At 42.1% G+C, this 18,905-nt stretch overlaps 2 protein-coding genes and 2 pseudogenes across 5 annotated transcripts in view; 1 reads left to right on the top strand and 3 right to left on the bottom strand.

The window, feature by feature from the left end:
• LOC104817736 (elongation factor P) overlaps window positions 1-1,752 on the bottom strand; it is a 3,355-nt gene extending 1,603 nt beyond the window's left edge. Inside the window, exons 1-6 of the mRNA XM_010547013.1 lie at window positions 1,464-1,752; window positions 1,114-1,144; window positions 985-998; window positions 829-879; window positions 317-386; window positions 40-106 (exon numbers count right to left, since the gene is read on the bottom strand). Of these exons, the coding sequence (XP_010545315.1) occupies window positions 40-106; window positions 317-386; window positions 829-879; window positions 985-998; window positions 1,114-1,144; window positions 1,464-1,700 (470 nt within the window). The 5' untranslated portion in view covers window positions 1,701-1,752. The remainder of the gene's footprint in view (window positions 1-39; window positions 107-316; window positions 387-828; window positions 880-984; window positions 999-1,113; window positions 1,145-1,463) is intronic.
• Window positions 1,753-2,676: 924 nt separating this feature from the next.
• Window positions 2,677-9,172, bottom strand: LOC104817735 (annotated as a pseudogene).
• Window positions 9,173-11,369: 2,197 nt separating this feature from the next.
• LOC104817734 (pumilio homolog 12-like) lies at window positions 11,370-15,758 on the bottom strand. 4 transcript variants are annotated; one of them, XR_772557.1, is made up of 9 exons: window positions 15,491-15,758; window positions 15,311-15,400; window positions 13,369-14,716; window positions 13,130-13,292; window positions 12,850-13,013; window positions 12,366-12,624; window positions 12,003-12,117; window positions 11,518-11,913; window positions 11,370-11,445 (listed from the first exon to the last, which is right to left on the bottom strand). XR_772557.1 is itself a non-coding variant. In XM_010547012.2 (9 exons), the coding sequence occupies exons 3-7, from the start codon at window positions 14,649-14,651 to the stop codon at window positions 12,010-12,012; spliced, it is 1,977 nt and encodes a 658-aa protein (XP_010545314.1). In that variant the 5' UTR covers window positions 14,652-14,716; window positions 15,311-15,400; window positions 15,491-15,758; the 3' UTR covers window positions 11,423-11,637; window positions 11,893-11,913; window positions 12,003-12,009. The 4 variants fall into 4 exon arrangements, 3 of the variants coding, with proteins under 3 accessions (XP_010545314.1, XP_010545313.1, XP_010545311.1); XM_010547012.2 differs by having other exon boundaries at window positions 11,423-11,637; window positions 11,893-11,913; XM_010547011.2 differs by having other exon boundaries at window positions 11,423-11,913; window positions 15,306-15,400.
• Window positions 15,759-16,334: 576 nt separating this feature from the next.
• Window positions 16,335-18,905, top strand: part of LOC104817733 — a 3,278-nt pseudogene continuing 707 nt past the window's right edge.

The following is an 18,905-nucleotide window of genomic DNA, read 5'->3' as shown; positions in this document are numbered from 1 at the left end:
AACTGTCGACGGGAAAGAGACTACACAAAATGTACTCACTCGATAAGGAACACGGTATTTCCTTCTGTATATAGACATGTGAAAGATTTCTCCTGGACAAACACTTCTGCAATAAATGTAAGCAAAGTTATAGGACCAAAAATTTTAGTAATAACCAAGTAGAAACTAGTTGGAATCGGATTGAATAATAAATAACAAGGAAAAAGAACTTTTCTGATAAAGAATAAATTCCAGCTATCATCCAGTTTATGTTCTTCTAAAGGGAAATGTTCATACACGGAATAATGCAAGAGTGCAACGAAATAAATCAACTTACTCTCAACAGACTCCTCAGATCCAAACCGTAAGTTAACTTTGCTTCCATTGTCAACATCCCGAAGCTCTACCTGTTTCCTCAGAGAAAAAAGAAGGTGCAAATGTTGAAGCTCCGAAACAGGGTAACTTTGCAGAAGAAAGAAAGATGAGGAAATTAGATCAAAACAACAGACTGTTGATTGCCAAGTGGCAGAGGTTAAGGCAAAGAAAGTTTCAATCCAAATCCAATCCAATTGTTTGTATTAATCGGATCCAAGGAACCATTTCTTAACGTTTGAAGATTTTAGAGGTCTCTGGTTCCAGAATTCTAGTTTGTTGGGCCTCATCTCTGATCATGTAGACCATGATCTGGGCAGGACCTCCCTCGGGAAAAAATAATAACAATTGAATTTCTAAACAAGGAGTTCCTAAGTCTCCAAAACATTCATTACGCAACTGTTTGCAAAAAGCCTTGGAGTAATTTCAAAGTAAAAACAAAGTTTAGGACGGAAGAACAGTTTCAAATGTGCACACCTGAATGGAGGCTCCTCCTCTACCTTGTTGCTTGTGTTCTGCTCCGACAACCTAAGCAGATAGTTATAAAAGTGAAGAAAGGATCTCTCAAATTTCTATGTTTCTCTACATCTAGCGCTGAAAAACACACTGAAGAAGAGACCCAAAAATACTTACCCTGAAAGTACGCCCTGAAGTAGTAGTATGGTCCAGATTTGATATCAAAATATGAATCTTGTTAGCTTACATCAACCAAGGGAAAGGGGTTTCCGAATTTTGTTCAACGAATAGAATCTCAGCACCAACCTGATCTTTCAATTACATTCCCTGCCCTTAGCTGAAAAATTCCGAGACAAATGCATAAGAACGCCAACAATAGACCATACTACGGTTCAACCGAAATACCATAACAGTACAACCATACCGAACGCGAACAACAACTCAACCAAAACTCAAATTGAGCCAATTTATCAAAATTCAACATCTAGAGGAAAGCCCACAGATTGAAATTTCGGATTCGACGCGAGGGAGACTGTTCAAAATTTTCTCTAATTCGCATTTGCAGATAGTACAACACAACGAGCTCAACGATACTGATCACATCATTAAGTCTCCAATAAGAATTCGATTTCCTGAGGCTCAGATTACACGAATACCTGTATCGCGTTAACTTTAACGCCGCGCCGTTGGACGGTCGACCACAGGGAGTCGAGCAGATACGATTGCCGGCGAGATTCGCCGTCGCTGGCGATCCCAATCCCATAACGAAGCGGTGACAACACTGAACGGTTCAAACAATAACGTGAAGTAGTCGTCAAGGTTCTCCGAGAAGTCGAATCGAGGAAGAAGAAGAAGAGAGATCGAGAGATTCTCTTGCTCTGTTGCAGTATCATTCTCTTCTCTCTCGTACGGAAACTGTGTTTTTTCTCGGTGGTACAGTTGATGGTTTTTGATCTACAGGGTTTATACGTCTCTCCCGAAAACGATGCCGTTTTACTGAGCTGGATGATTGATTCTTGTAAACGAAGCCTAAGTTATGGGCTTATAAAGCCCATAGAAACCGAAATTCAGCCCAGCCCATCAAGATCTCGTAAGAATTTCATTTTGCTCACTTTAAACCTTATTATTGTATTAAAAAAAATGTGCACGCATCTAATATAATAAACAGATCGATTACGATCAATAATGAAAAAATAGATAGAAATAAAAAAAATAATAATATCCGAGTGAGTCTTCTAAATATACGTTAAATAGAAATGAATTATACTTTTTTTGTGCAAATGGTTAAAAATAGAAACGGGCCGTATGAAAGACTCCGATTGACACCAAATGTTTTGATCATCCTGATAAGATAAGATAGGGGGTGGACGTTTCGGAAAACAGTTCGGTTTCAGGACGGAATGGATCGGTTCGGTTCTTTCGGTTTTACAAAAATAAATACCAATCGGGTTTTTTATTGTATTCGGTTCGGTTCGGTTTGGTTCCGGGTTTTATTATAAAAATGATAGATTTTCTTTAAAAATATTCGATTTTTCGGGATTTTTAAAGTTTGGTTTGATTCGGTTCGGTTCTGGAAAAATTCGGTTCTCTAAAAATGGTACCGTTCGGAAAATAACAACAGTTTCAGGTCGGAAAAAATACCGTTTTAACGGTTCGGTTCTGACCGAACCGAAATGCCGAGCCGTAAGATAAGATTAGAGGTAAAACCAAAAAACAGGTTAAACAAACCAAAATACATAACTTTGCTAACACTCAACAAGAACTTTGCTTGCAAGTCAAGAACCAAGATAACCAAAACTTTCCATTCAGTTGAATCACATTATGCTAACCTACCGGCCAGAAACCTAGAGACCCAAGAACAATAACATCTACAAAAGAAGATATTTCACATTGATGAAGAAAACCCGAAAAAAAAAAAAGAAATATTTATTTCTTCTGTTTCTTATCTTCGTCCATGGTGTTTTTCACGGGCAATTAGGGTTTCTACCTGGTCCTCCATAGTAAAAGTAATGGCCCCAGTCATCGTTCTTACCTATCTGAACATCATCCAGTTGGATTCCTCAGTGAAGGCATTGAGCCCTTTAGGCGCTTTTAGAGTACTGGAATGGCCAACCACTTGAATGTTCCTGAAGTAGCTCGCTTTGGCAAAGCCTTCACCAGGAACCGACCACTTCCCATCTCTGTGGAAGTGTGGTGGCCGTCTGCTTCTGTATTCACCACTTCTCCTCCCCACTCGATAGTGGATGCATTCTCTGCTAAGTACGAGAAGAGAAAAGACGGCCAGTAACCTAAAACATAGCCATCCCCGAATTGCATCCACCAGTGCCCTTCTTTCGGATCCTACAAGTAAAGGGTTTCAATGCATTACTCGTGTTTACAGAGCATCATCCCGTCAAAAAATTTAAAAGGGAATCCATTTTCTCGGTAACAGTTTTAAGCTTTGTGGGTGGGTGAGTGTGTAAACTGTGAAATATGGTAGAAAGATGACAAATTGGCGTATGATCAGGAAGAGATGTCTCAGAGGAAAAAGCTCAACTTATCAAGACTGTCCCTGAAAAAGAAACGTTGTTTTTATGTGGCAAGATAATGGTGAAGTGTTCAAAGATGGAGATCGTTTTACCTTCCAGATGAGTATACTAATATCATACTGAGGGCTACGAAGGCCAGATACCGGAGAAATGTTGGCTTGGCTCCCATGGCTATTTCACTGTTGATTTGTATAAATTCCGAGCAAAGGAGATTGTAGCAGCCAGTAGCTTGATATGCATCGCTCTGTTAATATGTTCAAGCAAAAGAAATTCCTTAAGCCCTTTTAACCTGATTTAACAAAACATAGACTAGAAATGAGAAACTGAAGAAAATTGCAGAAATAGTTCAACAAACTTACCGTCCAGTACGTGAAAAGCCTCGCGTGGTTATCAGCATACAAATCTGGGCTGGCTTGTTTTATTACGGGATATCTTGCATGAATATGCGGGATCACAACGATATGGTAACTGCCAGATATTGTACAGATTGTGTTTGCTATTTTCCAATTCCGTATCTAGGTTTCAATGTCTGATTTCCTCATGTATATATACTGTTGCATACGTGAATGAGAACGCAAGTTGATTCTCGGTTCTTTCTCGGTCTGATACGTGTTATGGTATCAGAGCCTCTACCCTATTTTTCTCCGATTTGATTCCTCGACACCATGTCTTCTGACACGCATACCGACCGAACCCCGACCTCGACTCCGCCTGTTGTTCCCCAGGCGGCGATACCTCGATCGACACCGACTCCCGACTCTGTTATGGTTCAGCGACGCACCATATCACCGTATGATTTAACTCCAAGTGACAATCCCGGCCTTGTTTTGTCACAACCGTTGCTGCGTGGAGAGAATTTTGATGAATGGTCCATCAATGTTCGCCAAGCTCTCAAATCTCGCAAGAAGTTTGGTTTCGTCGATGGCTCCATCGCAAAACCACCGGCTGCTTCCGAAGACTTCGAAGATTGGGATACAAATAACGCGCTTATTGTATCTTGGATTAAGAATACTCTCGAACCCCATTTGCGATCGGATGTCGTCCACCGAGAGTATGCCAGCGATTTGTGGGATTACTTGAAACGAAGATTCGGAAAAACTAATGCTCCTCGTCTTCTCAAGATCCGGAGTGATCTTGCGAATTGTCGACAACTTGGAATGACGGTGGAAGCATATTTCGGGAAATTGACGAAATTGTGGGATGATCTAGCCAATTTCCGGACTCTAAAAACCTGTACTTGCGGAAAGTGCAGCTGCGACATTGCGGAGAAGCTAGAAGCAGAGCGTACAGAGGATCGCTTGTTCGAATTTCTCCTGGGTCTTGATGAAACTCGATATGGCACGGTGAAATCAAGTTTGCTGTCGCGACAGCCACTCCCGAGCCTAGAAGAGGCCTATAATTTGGTCACTCAGGAGGAAGATTCCAAACAGAATTCTTACTCGAATGATGACCGACCTGACATTGCAGCATTTTCTGTCATTGCTGGACAGAAATCTCGCCCAACTCCTGCTGACAAATCGATGATCTGCACAAACTGTGGACGTGCTGGTCACTTGGCTGATGGATGTTTCCAATTAATCGGATTTCCGGAATGGTGGGGGGATAGGCCGCGGAATAGACAAGGAGCTGGTCGTGGTCGTGGGAATGCTGCATTTCCGAACAATCCAGGTCGTGGCAGGGGTACTGGAGCTCGACCCAATGTTGCTCACGCCAATGCTGCTCAAGTTCATAATATTCCGATCGTCAATCCTGTATCAGAAGCTGATAAGAATATTACTACTGGAATCACACAGGAGCAGTGGCATTCCTTGATGGCGATGCTTAATGCTCAGACAGGCGCTGCAACTGAAATATTATCTGGTAAGATCTCGATCACCTCTTGGATTATTGATACAGGATGCTCTCAGCACATGACGGGAAATCTGTCGGCCTTAACTGCTGTTAATCCGATGTCTCCCTGCTCCGTTACACTACCGGATGGCCGACAGGTTCTCTCGGCTTTTTCGGGATCTGTTTTGCTCACGGGATCTCTTCGTCTATCTGATGTCTTCTATGTACCGGGACTGCATTGCAATCTGATTTCAGTCTCTCAGTTGTCGGCAGCTTCTGGTTGTTTCGTGACGTTTGCTCACAATTTCTGTGTTATCCAGGACCGCATTTCCAAGATGATGATTGGAGCGGGTGAACAAGTTGCTGGGCTGTACTATTTCCGGGGATCCAAGGCAGTGGCAGCAACTCGGGTTACGACCTCGCAGTCGTTCGATCTGTGGCACAAACGTCTTGGTCATCCGTCGTCTAAAGTTTTGGCAAAAATTTCTGATTTTGTTGTTTCCTCTGGCAATTGTTCTGCGAATAAAGCTTGCGATGTTTGCTTCCGCGCGAAACAGACTCGCGAGTCCTTTCCCTTGAGTATTAACAAAGCATCGACCATTTTCGATTTGATCCACTGTGATATATGGGGTCCGTATCGACAACCGTCTCTATCCGGAGCGAAATACTTCTTGACAATCGTAGATGATTTTTCCAGAGGGACTTGGATATTTTTGTTAACCAGTAAAAATGAAGCTCAACATCATCTACGAAACTTTGTTACAATGGTTGAAAGGCAATTCGGAGCCATTGTTAAAACAATTCGTTCGGATAATGGAGCAGAATTTGTTAGTCTACGTGATTACTACTCGGAAAAGGGGATTCTACATGAAACGTCTTGTGTTGGAACTCCCCAGCAAAATGGACGAGTTGAGCGCAAGCACCGTCATATTCTTAACGTGGCTCGTGCTCTACTTTTCCAGGCCAAACTTCCCGTCGACTTCTGGGGTGAGAGCGTTCTCACAGCCGCCTACTTGATTAACCGCACACCATCTTTCCTTCTCGATGGAAAAACCCCATACGAGCTAATTCACGGCCAGGTACCGAAATACGAGCATCTACGAATTTTCGGCTGCCTCTGTTATGTTCATAACCAGAATAGGGGAGGAGACAAATTTGCCGCTCGAAGTTCTCGCTCCATATTTCTCGGTTATCCTTTAGGACAAAAAGGGTGGCGGGTTTTCAACCTCGACACCCGACGATTTATAGTATCTCGTGACGTGATTTTTATTGAAGATGAATTCCCCTACAGAAATTCTGTTTTGGAACAGTCGAAGAATTCGCCTATGCCACCTCTGGATAATCCATGGGTTGATGACAATGAACAGGAGATTTTTCGGACTTTCAACTCTGCTCCGACAGCGACTGTCACACCGGCACCATTGGCGCCAGTGGTTTCTGATCACATCTCTCCATCGGATACCTCATCGGCTAGGGGGGGTTCTATAGTTGCCGGTGATGTCGTGGATCCTTTTTCCGGTGAAGCAACTAGCCCCGCCCACGTTCTCAGCAATCCTGTTGCTAGTGATGGTGTTGCCTCCTCTGTTCCCAGTCCTGAGTTAGTCTCTCCACCAGCAGATATGGGAAAAGGTCAGCGACAAAAATTCCAAAATGTTCGACTCCGGGATTTTGTCACAAATTTTGCTCACTCAGCACCAGCTCCGCCTCATCCGGGTACAACTCCTCTCCCATCGACAAACTTTCCTATTGCTGATTTCCTCTCTTATGATCATCTCTCTCAGCCATACCGAAAGTTCCTTGCTGCTGTCACAACACATCATGAACCGAGAACTTACAAGGAGGCTGTCCAAGACGAACGATGGCGTCTTGCCATGACAGAGGAAATCAAGGCTTTACAATCGAATGGAACATGGACATTGGAAACTTTGCCGCCTAACAAGCGTGCGATTGGGTCAAAATGGATATTTCGAATCAAATATCGCTCCGACGGTACTGTGGAACGTTACAAAGCTCGACTGGTTATTATGGGCAATCGACAGACGGAAGGTATTGATTATGATGAAACATTTGCGCCGGTAGCTAAGATGGTCACGGTCCGAACCTATCTTGCTATTGCTGCAGCCCGTCACTGGCCGGTACACCAAATGGATGTTCACAACGCTTTTCTTCACGGGGATTTAACTGAGGAGGTGTTTATGAAGCTCCCTCCAGGTTTCTCGTCATCTGATCCTACCCATGTTTATGAAGCCCTAATGAATTCATGCAAGATATCCCGTAATATGTTTTGTGTTCATCAAATAGTTTAACTTATCAAGACAGGTAACGGAATTCAATGCTATAACACTCGAGTTTTACCTGCCAACCGGCTTCAATGCTGTTGAGATCTTGACCAAAAGCACTGCCAAGAATCCATAGCTGAGACAAGCTGAATTCATTAGGGCTTTGTACTTTGGGTTCCCACACGTTTCCGGTCGCCTTTGCTCCATAAAACTTGCCTCCTTCGACATATGCTATTGCATGCTAGTTGCCCGCAAGAGCCAGACCAGAGTACAAGAAAAACAGGGAAATTTTGGAACAAGAATCAACGAAATGGTCCAGCTCACATAGGTTAAGAACTGATTCAATGAAGTAGACCACCAAGATAAAGCCCTGCTAGACATATTTGGACAAGTGAGAGAAGTGATCTACGTGGTGACCGCTTTGGTTGACAAGATCAGGGTCAGCAGAACGAGGTTGAGGGACAGAACGATGTTTCTTCCTGCCATATCGTTTCACGGAACTCGCCCTCAGGACATCCTCTTTCTTGGTCCTCCTAACAGGTACTGTTCCTTCAGGACACTTCCCATTTTGGTGCCACAACTGGGTGATAGAATTTGTTCTCTCACTCGTTTTTTCAGACACTTTTTCCTTGTCAAACATCCGTTCGGGGTGATAACTCGGCGTCATCTGTTGAAAACAAGAACAACATTCGACAAGGCAGACAAGTTACCAAGGAAAATGCAATTAAATATCAAGATGGGAATGCGAAGAGGAAAAGTGATACAAAACCTGAATCTTGTAATCCTTGAGGAAGGGATGATCAAAAGCTGGTTGCTTGGATATGTGAACACAGTCTATCACGTCCCCTTCTGGGCTCTGTTGAAATATCAAGAACAATTCCTAAGTTTAAGTTTCATGAGTAAAGCTCTTTGCTGTGTCCGATTGAAATTTACATGATGACAGATAATAAATCCAAAATAACAAGGGAAGAAGAGGAGATTTCACCCAACCAAAACTAACAATAAGTTCTCAACTTTCTGCAGTTTCTTACCAAACTATCAAACAATATCTGCACGAATGAATTTTCCTGGAAACTAGAAGAGAAGGGGAAAACATTCAGAAGAATACTAAAATCTGCATTTAGGGTTCTCATATATGGTATGAGAGTTTTAACGGCTGATAACTTTAGAACCCATCGGAAATTTTAACACCCATAAGCTCTAGGTAGCGCTCCACCAAAGGTTAAAACTTTTCTACAATGAAAGAAAAAAACTTTCCCGCACTTTCCCAGCAACCAAACAAACCCAAAAAGGAACAAAATTTGAAAATGTAGTAAAAAACAAAGAAGAAAGGAAAATCCAAACCTGAATGCTTTTAACGGCTGGTTTGTTCAAGCGCTTCAAATGCTTCTGCACCTCAAAATTCTGCCTTGAAACACCGAACCTCGCCGCGCATGTTAGCGAGAGCAGTCCCCATAAGCAGAACCAAACCAGAAAACCCTTCGAGACCATTCCCTTGCTACAAAGCGCCGCCGCCATCCTCCGCCAAAAACCAAGAGAATAAGACAGCTTTTTGCCGGCTTCGCTTGCCCTACGCACCCTTGATGTGCAGTTTAAGAAAGGTGCCACCTTTTACCACCAGTAGTGCTGCTGCTGCCGCAACTTCATGGGAGTGGGTCTCTCATTGATGATGAAAAGGCTCAACTTTCTCTCTCTCACCCTTTTTTCTCGTCACTTTCTCCCTCTCAGCTTTTGTGCCTCCATTAATTTCAAACTCTTTTTTTTTGTCAGAATAAAACAAAAAAGATCCAAACTTTAAATTATAAACCGTTAAAAATTTTGTACGCGTCTCCAAAATGAATGCGGTCTTGTATTCTAATATTATTTTAAAAATAATACAAATAACATCTCTAATTAATTTGTGAAAATGGGTCTCACTTCACATGCCATAATTACCGTCCATGGTCGTATATTAGGAGTTTCGAATAATATATTATCTAAAGATATTACAACGATGATGTACGGAGTTTCAGCATATATTCTTCTTTGTGGCGAAATAATATTAAATAAATAAAGGTGATATATTAAAAAAAAAAGATTTTCCTTTTTCTCTTTTAAAAAAGTGATGCGTTATAGTCTATTAGACCAATATTATAGGCCGGTTAGTGACATTATCATTAACAATATATAAAGTAATATAAATTATATAACATTTGTCAAAACTAAAGATGGCCCATTTGTAGCTGTATGTTTTTTTCCCTCAATTTATAACTAATTACGCCATCATCCTCGTTAATCACCTTTTTTCTTTTTCTCTAATCATATAATATTGAACTTAAGTTTATATAATGCATGCATGTGTGAATGCCCACGTCAGCAATTATCCTAATTACAATCATCGTCATACTGATTTAAAGCTGGAAATATGTTTTTTCCCTGGTAAAAAATTTTTTTTTTTTTTTTTTTTTGATAACCGGGTAATCCTAGGTCCAAAGGGCCCAGACTAATCCCGATTCGAATAATATATTATCTAAAGATATTACAACGATGATGTACGGAGTTTCAGCATATATTCTTCTTTGTGGCGAAATAATATTAAATAAATAAAGGTGATATATTAAAAAAAAAAGATTTTCCTTTTTCTCTTTTAAAAAAGTGATGCGTTATAGTCTATTAGACCAATATTATAGGCCGGTTAGTGACATTATCATTAACAATATATAAAGTAATATAAATTATATAACATTTGTCAAAACTAAAGATGGCCCATTTGTAGCTGTATGTTTTTTTCCCTCAATTTATAACTAATTACGCCATCATCCTCGTTAATCACCTTTTTTCTTTTTCTCTAATCATATAATATTGAACTTAAGTTTATATAATGCATGCATGTGTGAATGCCCACGTCAGCAATTATCCTAATTACAATCATCGTCATACTGATTTAAAGCTGGAAATATGTTTTTTCCCTGGTAAAAAATTTTTTTTTTTTTTTTTTTTTGATAACCGGGTAATCCTAGGTCCAAAGGGCCCAGACTAATCCCGACCCACACGTACAACCGGCACCACACGTGTGGGATGTGAAACACCCGAAGGTGGCCGGAGGGAAAATCTCCATACCCTGGGTGTTGAACCCACGACCTCTTGTTCAGAAAGTGAGCTCTCAAACCAACAGAGCTGGGGGAGATCCCCTTTTTTGGTATTAGGTGATTGCCCAGTGGGGGGTCGAACCGTGGTTGTAAAAAAATTGATATAACCCAAATATTTATAACTTTAATTTATCTTTAAAAATTGATGGGTTATATAAACCATTGACAAGCATTCAACGTCTGATTGAATTCCTTTTGGGATCAGAACCCAGAAATCCTCAACAAGCTTGATGATGGGCTTCATCAAGATCAGTAATGGCGGAATCCTTCTACGAGCTCAAGGCCAGACGTTGACCTGTTATGGATGATGGTCGTAGTCCATCATGCCATCATCATTCATAACATATATACAGGTTTTTGAAGAAAGAAATAGTATTTTTTTAAAAAGTAAAAAAGAAAAAAGAAAGTCAAACCACCATGGCTGCCTCGTGACCATCCATCCCAATGGCGCTGATTTCTTCAAACCCTTTTCCTTCTCACCCAAGCAACCAGCTTTTTTCTCTCCCCATTGAAGCTTATCATCTGTAAAAACACCAGAGACAAGAAAGAGAGAGAGAGAGAAGAATGAATCACCGGAGCAGAACCCTGACCTTGGCCGCGATAACAATGGCGGTTCTGGCATCGGCTGCAACGGTGGCGCGTGGACAGGACGCACCGAAGGGAGAGAAGGCGTTGCCGTTGTGTATTGAGGAATGCATGCCCATCTGTACAAAAATAAGCGGCGCAACGCCGGGGAACTGCGGCTACGCCTGCGTCATGGGCTGTTCCCAGCTCCAGGGTCGTGGGAACATCGGTCTGGAGGCTGTTCCCGACAAGCCCCGACCTGTCCCCTCGGCCAACGGATGAAGCTTTTCTTCACCGATCTTGTTGTACCTTTGTAAACATCTCTTCTCCCATCAAGATTTTGCCCCCACACACAAAAAGGGTTTTTTAATACAAAGATACCTTTTTCTCGAAATGGGTTTCTGCGGAAGCTGTTACCCATGTTGATGAACAGATTTTGTTTCTGTTCTGATGGGTAATCTAGATTATGATTTTAACTGATCTCCAATAGAATCTGATGTTCTACATAACATAACACGGAATCCTCGTGTTAAACAAAAAAAAAGAATTGGATCTTGCCAGGAAAGAGGAGGAAGATGGAGCCCGACAACCTCGAACAACACAACCAAAAGAAAATGACAGGAGATTGTAGTTTTCCCTCAAATTTCTGCACATATGCAGCAAACCATCTTTCTTCTTCTTCTTATTCTTCTTTTTGAATCTTCAAACCAAACCCAGTAAAAAGCTTTTTATTACATAGATTTACAGGATACTTACCAAAGTGCAAGATGGTACCGTCTGCAATGGCAAGAGATCAAAGGTACCGGGTGGTCAGAATTGATCAATCCTGGAAATCAGCAGGAGGGTTCGAAGATATTGGGTCGTACCTGTGGATCATTTCTTCAAGCTAATTGCAGAGAGAACCTTCTTCCCGTAGGGGTTGGTACGGAGGCATGGGATATGAGGTTTGATGGCATCCACCAGAATAGCATGGACTGCTCCCTGCTCAGCAAGTTCATGTACATTAGCTTCATATCATTCCACCTCTCAAGAAAGATTTCAACTTTCAGCTTAAACAACCTAAACCAAAGGCAGATTTCATGAAACGACTACCAAGTGTATGCATCTACCAAGAACAATGACCTCTACACCGAAATCCAGATTCCATAACTTCTCATGCTGAAGAAGCGTTGTTCACTCATTTTGCTCTTTGCCCAGAGGAGTAAGACTGCAAGAGTTTTGTTAAATACCTTTGATTGTTTCAAGGCTGCTTGGATTACATAGTTTCCGTACGGATCTTGCATAACTTGATCAAGCCGACCATCATCTACAAATTCTCTGATAATGCGAGAACGGTGTTCCTCGTCGGCTTGTTTCAAGCACTTCTCGACCACGTTGCTGCTACACTTTTGCATGGACAAGTCTGTGTAGTTGCCCTCTAACTGCTCGAGAATTTCTAAGGTCGCCCACTGAAGCTGAAGTTCGAAAACAAACTGGAGGACGTAGTTCCTGCAAACGATACAACATTTCACATCAATGAAAACCTAAAACAAGTCCAATGTTGTATCACATCAATGAAAACCTAAAACAAGTCCGATGTACCTTAGAAACCTACACGTATAATTATACAATGTAATCGGAACAATGCTATTGCCGGTGAGAGAGAGAAAGAGAGAGAGAGAGAGAGAGAGAGAGAATAGGAGACAGACAAGAGTGTGAGAGAGAAGCTAATACCCGAAAGGATCTTGGGAGAGGAGAAGAGCATTCGAAGTGACTTCAGAGACCAAAAGTTGCCTCTGCTCACCCTCTGACTGGCCAATGCACTTTTGAAGAACACAGCAGCCATGGCGGTCAGTCGCAAGCTCAACACAATGAGTAATTGCAACTTCGAAAATTAACTGAAAAAAGGGGAATGATGAATCAATTCTGCAATTAGCTTCTATTAATCTTTCACAAAAGGGTCTGCAAAAAACGTGCATAAATCCATGAGAATGTATATTCAGTAGAATCTTACCTTGCCACTGTGAGGTAACAAGTATTGCAAGCACCGTTGAGCAACATGGTTACCATTCACACTCTTGATCAGAGTCACTATACCGGGCTTCAGGGCTGAAACCACCATAGCAATCTGCTCTGGCATCTTCACCGTTTCAATGATCTTCTGAACGGCTCGAGTCCTGCTCATGAAACATCGATTTCAGATGCTGTAAGCACACACATGATGGTATGTATTCACATAGAGAGAAGGTATACCCATGCATGTCGCATGAAACTTTAACAAGCTCTCCTGGTTTTCTAGTTACGGAATGAACAATCTGGAATCTCTGATCCTCATTGCAAACCTCAAGTAGCTTTTGAACCAAGTAATTACCGAAAGGGTCTATCATAAGCTCAGTGATATGGTTGAAGATCTCACGAAAGATCATCTCGATATCTTCAGTGTTTCTCTCTGAAAACTTTCTCTGTAGGAAGCGGCAACCGTGTTGGTCCTTTGCCATGGAATATATTTTTCCTCTTGCTTCTGTGAGAGAGTTGTACTTTTGATGCTGCATCCTTAGATTGCTGTTTTTGAGGTTCATCGTGCTAAAGAAATCCCATGAAAGCGAGTCATCAACTTGATTGTTCGACCAAAGTCTTTCATTATGCGTGACGTTATTACGTGATTCATCTCTTAATCCATACTTCATGGCTTTGCCCGTGTTCAATCCAACTTGTGATCTCATCATCATCTTTTCTGGATAACCCGTTCTTCTCATTGGATCCAAATCCTTCATACCTCCAGTTTCATCCCAAAACAATTCTCCAGTCGTGTGTTCAGCTTGGTGAGAATCTAAACTGCCAAAATATTCCTGTCTTGGACCCATAAACTTGCTAGAAGCATCCATCCTCAGATTATTAAGACAGTGAAAATGCGGGTTCATCCTTAAATATGGTTCTTCTGGGAGTTTCAGCCTTTGAAGCTTCCCCTCTTCGATACTTCTCCAACTCATATGAGATTGATTCAGTGGTAGATGGTGAGAATGAGGCTGTGAGGCTGGCAAGTACTGTGGCTGATCAGACAACACATTGAACTCCAAGCCCGGGACCTGCATGGTCCGACAAAACTGAACACCACCTTGGAGAGTATGAACACCGGAAGGGTAGTTCTGAAGGTACCCGAATGGTTGCAGCCTCCAAAAAACTTGTGGGTCGTGTTTTCTTGTGTCAAACTTGTCAAATGGGTAAGAAGGAAAAAATAACAGACGAGAATTTTCCGCCGTAGGTACAGTTGTTTCCCTCGGGTTCCCAAAGTTTTTGGCTGCATCAGCGAAGGCAGATGTAAAGGCCTGTTCATCAGGAAGATTTGCCTCTTCAAGCTGAGATTTCTTGATAGGATATTCATCACATTTGATCCTTTGCATTCCTCCATCATCTGAATTTATGTTTTTGAAGGAGCTCACACATAAAGGCACCATCTTGTTGTTCACAGAAGTCACTTTTGGTATCTCTCCAAGAAGCTTCTCCAATTCATCACATTCTACTTTTCTTCCCTCCATTTCTGCTCTTCTACCTGAGAAAACCCTAATGCCAGAACCTCAGTTTCACAGAAAGCCCTTGACCTCTGCAACAAACGCGTTTCAATGGCAGAAGTCAGGAAGCTAGCAACAAGAACACTTGGCAACGACTTAGCTGCAAGTAACTATCAACCATTGAAAACAACTTGCAGAGACAAAACGTCAAAAAAGAAACTCTAGAGAGAGAGAGAGAGAGTAGAATACAAGACAAATCTGGAAAACAAACAAAACTCCAGCATCACAAAGCCTGTCCAAAGGATCTAAACTAAATACAAAACAGAGGTAGGTGGGATGATCATTCAACATATTGAAAACTTAGAGTTAGAATTACTTTTCTGTACGCATTTCAATTGAAAAATCTTGAGAACAAACACAAGCCAGTGTCATAAGCAAGCTGGATCACTCGACTATACTGATAATTCTTAGCAAGATTTCGACATGCATGTGTGATCAAACATGCGAAACAACTGCAGACGTTTTATGGAGACCTTCCTGAGATCACTTTCTGGTCACTTGGAAGAAGCATACTGGCAAAAGATACATGAATCGTCAAATCGAGGGACGGAACGAAAGAAATCAAATTTGGATTTAAGATGCAGAATTCATGACAACCAGATTGATCAAAGACAAACGAACATCACCGGTTCCGTCACTGTACGGACAAGAGGGGACACCAGAATTGAGCAAATATCGGACAAATACCCTCAGGATCGCCTAAGAGAAGATACAATCTGAGAAGGGATCAGTCCGTTAGAACGTAGAACTTGGGAAACCCAGAAAAAATACGATGATCACAGAGAGAGAGAGAGAGAGAAACTCACAATCGCGGAGGAAAAAACTCGATCTTTCCGATTAAATCTCCAAACTTGGAGAAAACCCACTGAAGAGAAAATCACGCGGTTACGCAAAGAAGCTAGATGAAAAGGAAAGAGACGAACGAAGCGAGAAAGCGATACTGGTGAGATGGAGAACCGCCATTACAGAGGCATTGTAATATAATATCCATCGCTACGGTGATCAAAAGAGAAAAATCTCACACACGCAAAGAGAGAAAAATGCTAAAAAAAAAACCACCCACAAGCTGAGAAGAAAAAGAAATGCAATCACCCGAAAGAGGGAAAAAAACATAAAATGAAAATAAAAATCAACAATATGAGAGAGAGAGAGAGAGAGAGAGAGAGAGAGAGAGAGAGGGAATTGAGAATGCAAAGAGAGTGAGAGAGAGTGGCGGGGTTTATATTTGGTAGGCGGCGTGAAGAAGGAGAGAGAGACGAAGTCATTTGTTTTTTTTTTCCTATGATTTTATTTTTCTATGGGAATAATTAATTAATTTTTGGACCAATATTATATTAAATCAGAAAATTTTAATTTTTGAGTGTGAGAAAAAGAAAAAAGAAACGGAGGCATGCATGGAAATGGAAGGGTCCTTCCCTTCTCTCTACTTTCTTCATTTGGTAAGTTTTCTTCTTCATTACATTATTAAAAGTCCTTTCCTTTCTCTCTTTAGTAACTCCTTGATTCCTTTCATTTTCCGCAACGTGAATTATGCTCGTATGTATGTACATAAATAGGAAATAAACCAACTAAACCGGGGGGAGCACTGAACCGGTCTAACCGATCTTCCTTGACCGGGGCGACGTTTTTCTCCCCTTCGGCTTGAAAATGGAAAAAAAAAAAGTCTTGTGTTTTTTTTCCTGATTCGATCTTCTCTTTTGCCTTGTTCTCCAAGTCAGATCTCTCTCCGTAGAGCCCGTGATCGGCTCTGGTGCTGCGATGACGGACGGAGGCGTGGCTGTGATGGAGCGGAGACCCAAGACGAAGATCGTTTGCACGCACCCTCGGTCCCGCTTCCAGATCCATTCCCATGATCGAGAAGCTTCTTCGTGCCCGCATGAACGTCGCTCGATTCAATTTCTCTCATGGATCCCACGCTTATCACCAGAAGACCCTCGATAATCTCCATCAGGCCATGTCCAACACCGGGATCCTCTGTGCCGTCATGTCGATACCAAGGTAAACACTCCATATGCATGGGTTTTTCTTCTGATTTTGGTTATATTTCTGTCGTTTCTTATCCGTATCTTCTGTTTTATAGTGGAGTTGTTGTTATGCTATTGATCTGTCGCCGATCTGAAATTTCTAGGGTTTTCTTGTTTTTGTTTCGTTTCTCGTCGGTTTCTCTTCGTCTGATGAAACTTGGGTCTTTCTCTGTTTCTTCTCTTTTGTTCTTAATCTTTGTCTTTGGTAAGGATAACAATTTTGTCTGCTTATGCAATTTTCTCTGCGAAATGAGTGGTGGATGCTTCCAGAGTTCTGTTTACTGAGACGCTTGGTGATTTTGCATTCAAGGATTATAATTTCTCTCTTGAAATTCTTGATTTGTGTTCTCCATAATCTATAGATCCACTTTCACCACATATCATCTCTGTTTTGTGGTGTTAGAGTTGTCACCATTTAGAGCTTTCATTAGAACACTTGAGTTGAAAAGGGTCGCTCTTTATGGGCAAAGCTACAGACACCTGTTGAAACATAATGCAGAACTTGTTTTGGTGTCCGAATTCTGACCCGATAAAGGCATTGTTGTGCTGTTTCAATGTCAGTCTCTGTGTTCACCAAGACAACTCTCCTTTTGGAAGAAGATAGAATCTATTCTAGAGGACGTGTGACAGGTTTTGTATATAGCCAGTGAAGTTGCAAATGGTGCGAAGGAGAAGATGTAGCCGGAATTGGGTTCGTTCTTGTTTACTAGGATCCGTGTTCATTGTACACAGTTCCAGTTTTCTTCGATCTATGTTCTCACATCTGATTCTTATCAATGTTTACCTAATCAAATTTACTGTATTAAATCAACATACATGACACAATCAGTGACAATCGAATGGAAAGTTGGTCGATTTCCTTCTCATATACCGTTAGTATTTTCTTGTAAATGCCTTCAGTTGGAACCTTAGGTTGTGTTCTACCTTTCATCACTGCATATGTTAACAAAGATTTCTACTTTATTTACAGGGTCCAGAAATTCGAACTGGCTTCTTACAGGAAGGAAACGTATCCAGTTGAAGCAAGGCCAAGAAATCACCAAATCTTCCGACTAGGACCTGAAGGGTGACGAGAACATGATTTGCATGAGTTACAAGAAGTTGGCAGAGGATGTCAAGCCGGGCATGGTCATACTCTGTGCTGACGGTACCATCTCCTTAACTGCCCTCTCTTGTGACAAAGAAAATGGTTTGGTCCGTTGCTGATGTGAGAACTCTGCAATGCTTGGTGAGAGGAAAAAACGTCAATCCCTCGGGTGTGGCGGTCGATCTTCTGACACTAACCGAGAAAGATAAGGAAGATATTCTTGGATGGGGGAGTTCCCAATCAAATCGATATGATAGCTCTGTCTTTTGTCAGAAAAGGCTCTGACCTTGTTGAGGTCTGAAAGCTAATCGGGAAACATGCCAAAAATATCCTTCTCATGTCAAAGGTAAGTTCCAAATATTTTCATCAAGCTCTTTTCCCATTCCTCTGCTGCCTAGTGGTAGCTCGAGAAATTTCTTACCATCTTTTACTTCCTGTAACATCCAATAGGTTGAAAACCAAGAAGGTGTGACGAACTTTGATGAACTCAGACGCGTTTATGACAGCGTGAGGCGATCTCGGTATGGTAATCCCGATCGAGAAGATATTCTTAGCCCAGAAGGTGATGATCTACAAGTGCAACATCCAGGGCAAACCTGTGGTCACGGCAACTCAGATGCTCGAGTCCATGATCAAATTCCCCCGACCCACGAGGGCAGAAGCCACGGACGTTACCAACGCGGTCCTCGATGGCACGGACTGCATCATGCTCGGCGGTGAAACCGTGACAGGGGCATACCCTGAGCTTGCTGTCCGTACAATGGCAAAGATATGTGTTGAAGTTGAAAGCACCATCAACTATGGAGACGTATTCAAGAGGATCATGCGGCATTCTCCGGTACCCATGAGCCCGCTCGAGTCACTCGCCTCCTCGGCGATCAGAACCGCGAACTCGGCCCAAGCCTCTCTCATTCTGGTCCTCACTAGGGGAGGCAGCACGGCTAGGCTTGTGGCTAAGTACATGCCGGGCATTCCCATCGTGTCAGTGGCTGTGCCTGAGATCAAGACCGAGTTGTTCGACTGGTTGTGCAGTGACGAGTCTCCGGCCAGGCACAGCCTTGTGTTCAGAGGGCTGGTGCCGTCGCTGTACGTGGGGTCCACAAGAGCGTC

Source organism: Tarenaya hassleriana, unplaced genomic scaffold (assembly GCF_000463585.1).
Source record: "Tarenaya hassleriana unplaced genomic scaffold, ASM46358v1 Cleome28, whole genome shotgun sequence".
NCBI lineage: Eukaryota > Viridiplantae > Streptophyta > Magnoliopsida > Brassicales > Cleomaceae > Tarenaya > Tarenaya hassleriana.
The sequence above is the reverse complement of the archived record's forward strand: the minus strand, read 5'-3'. Positions and strand labels throughout refer to the sequence as shown.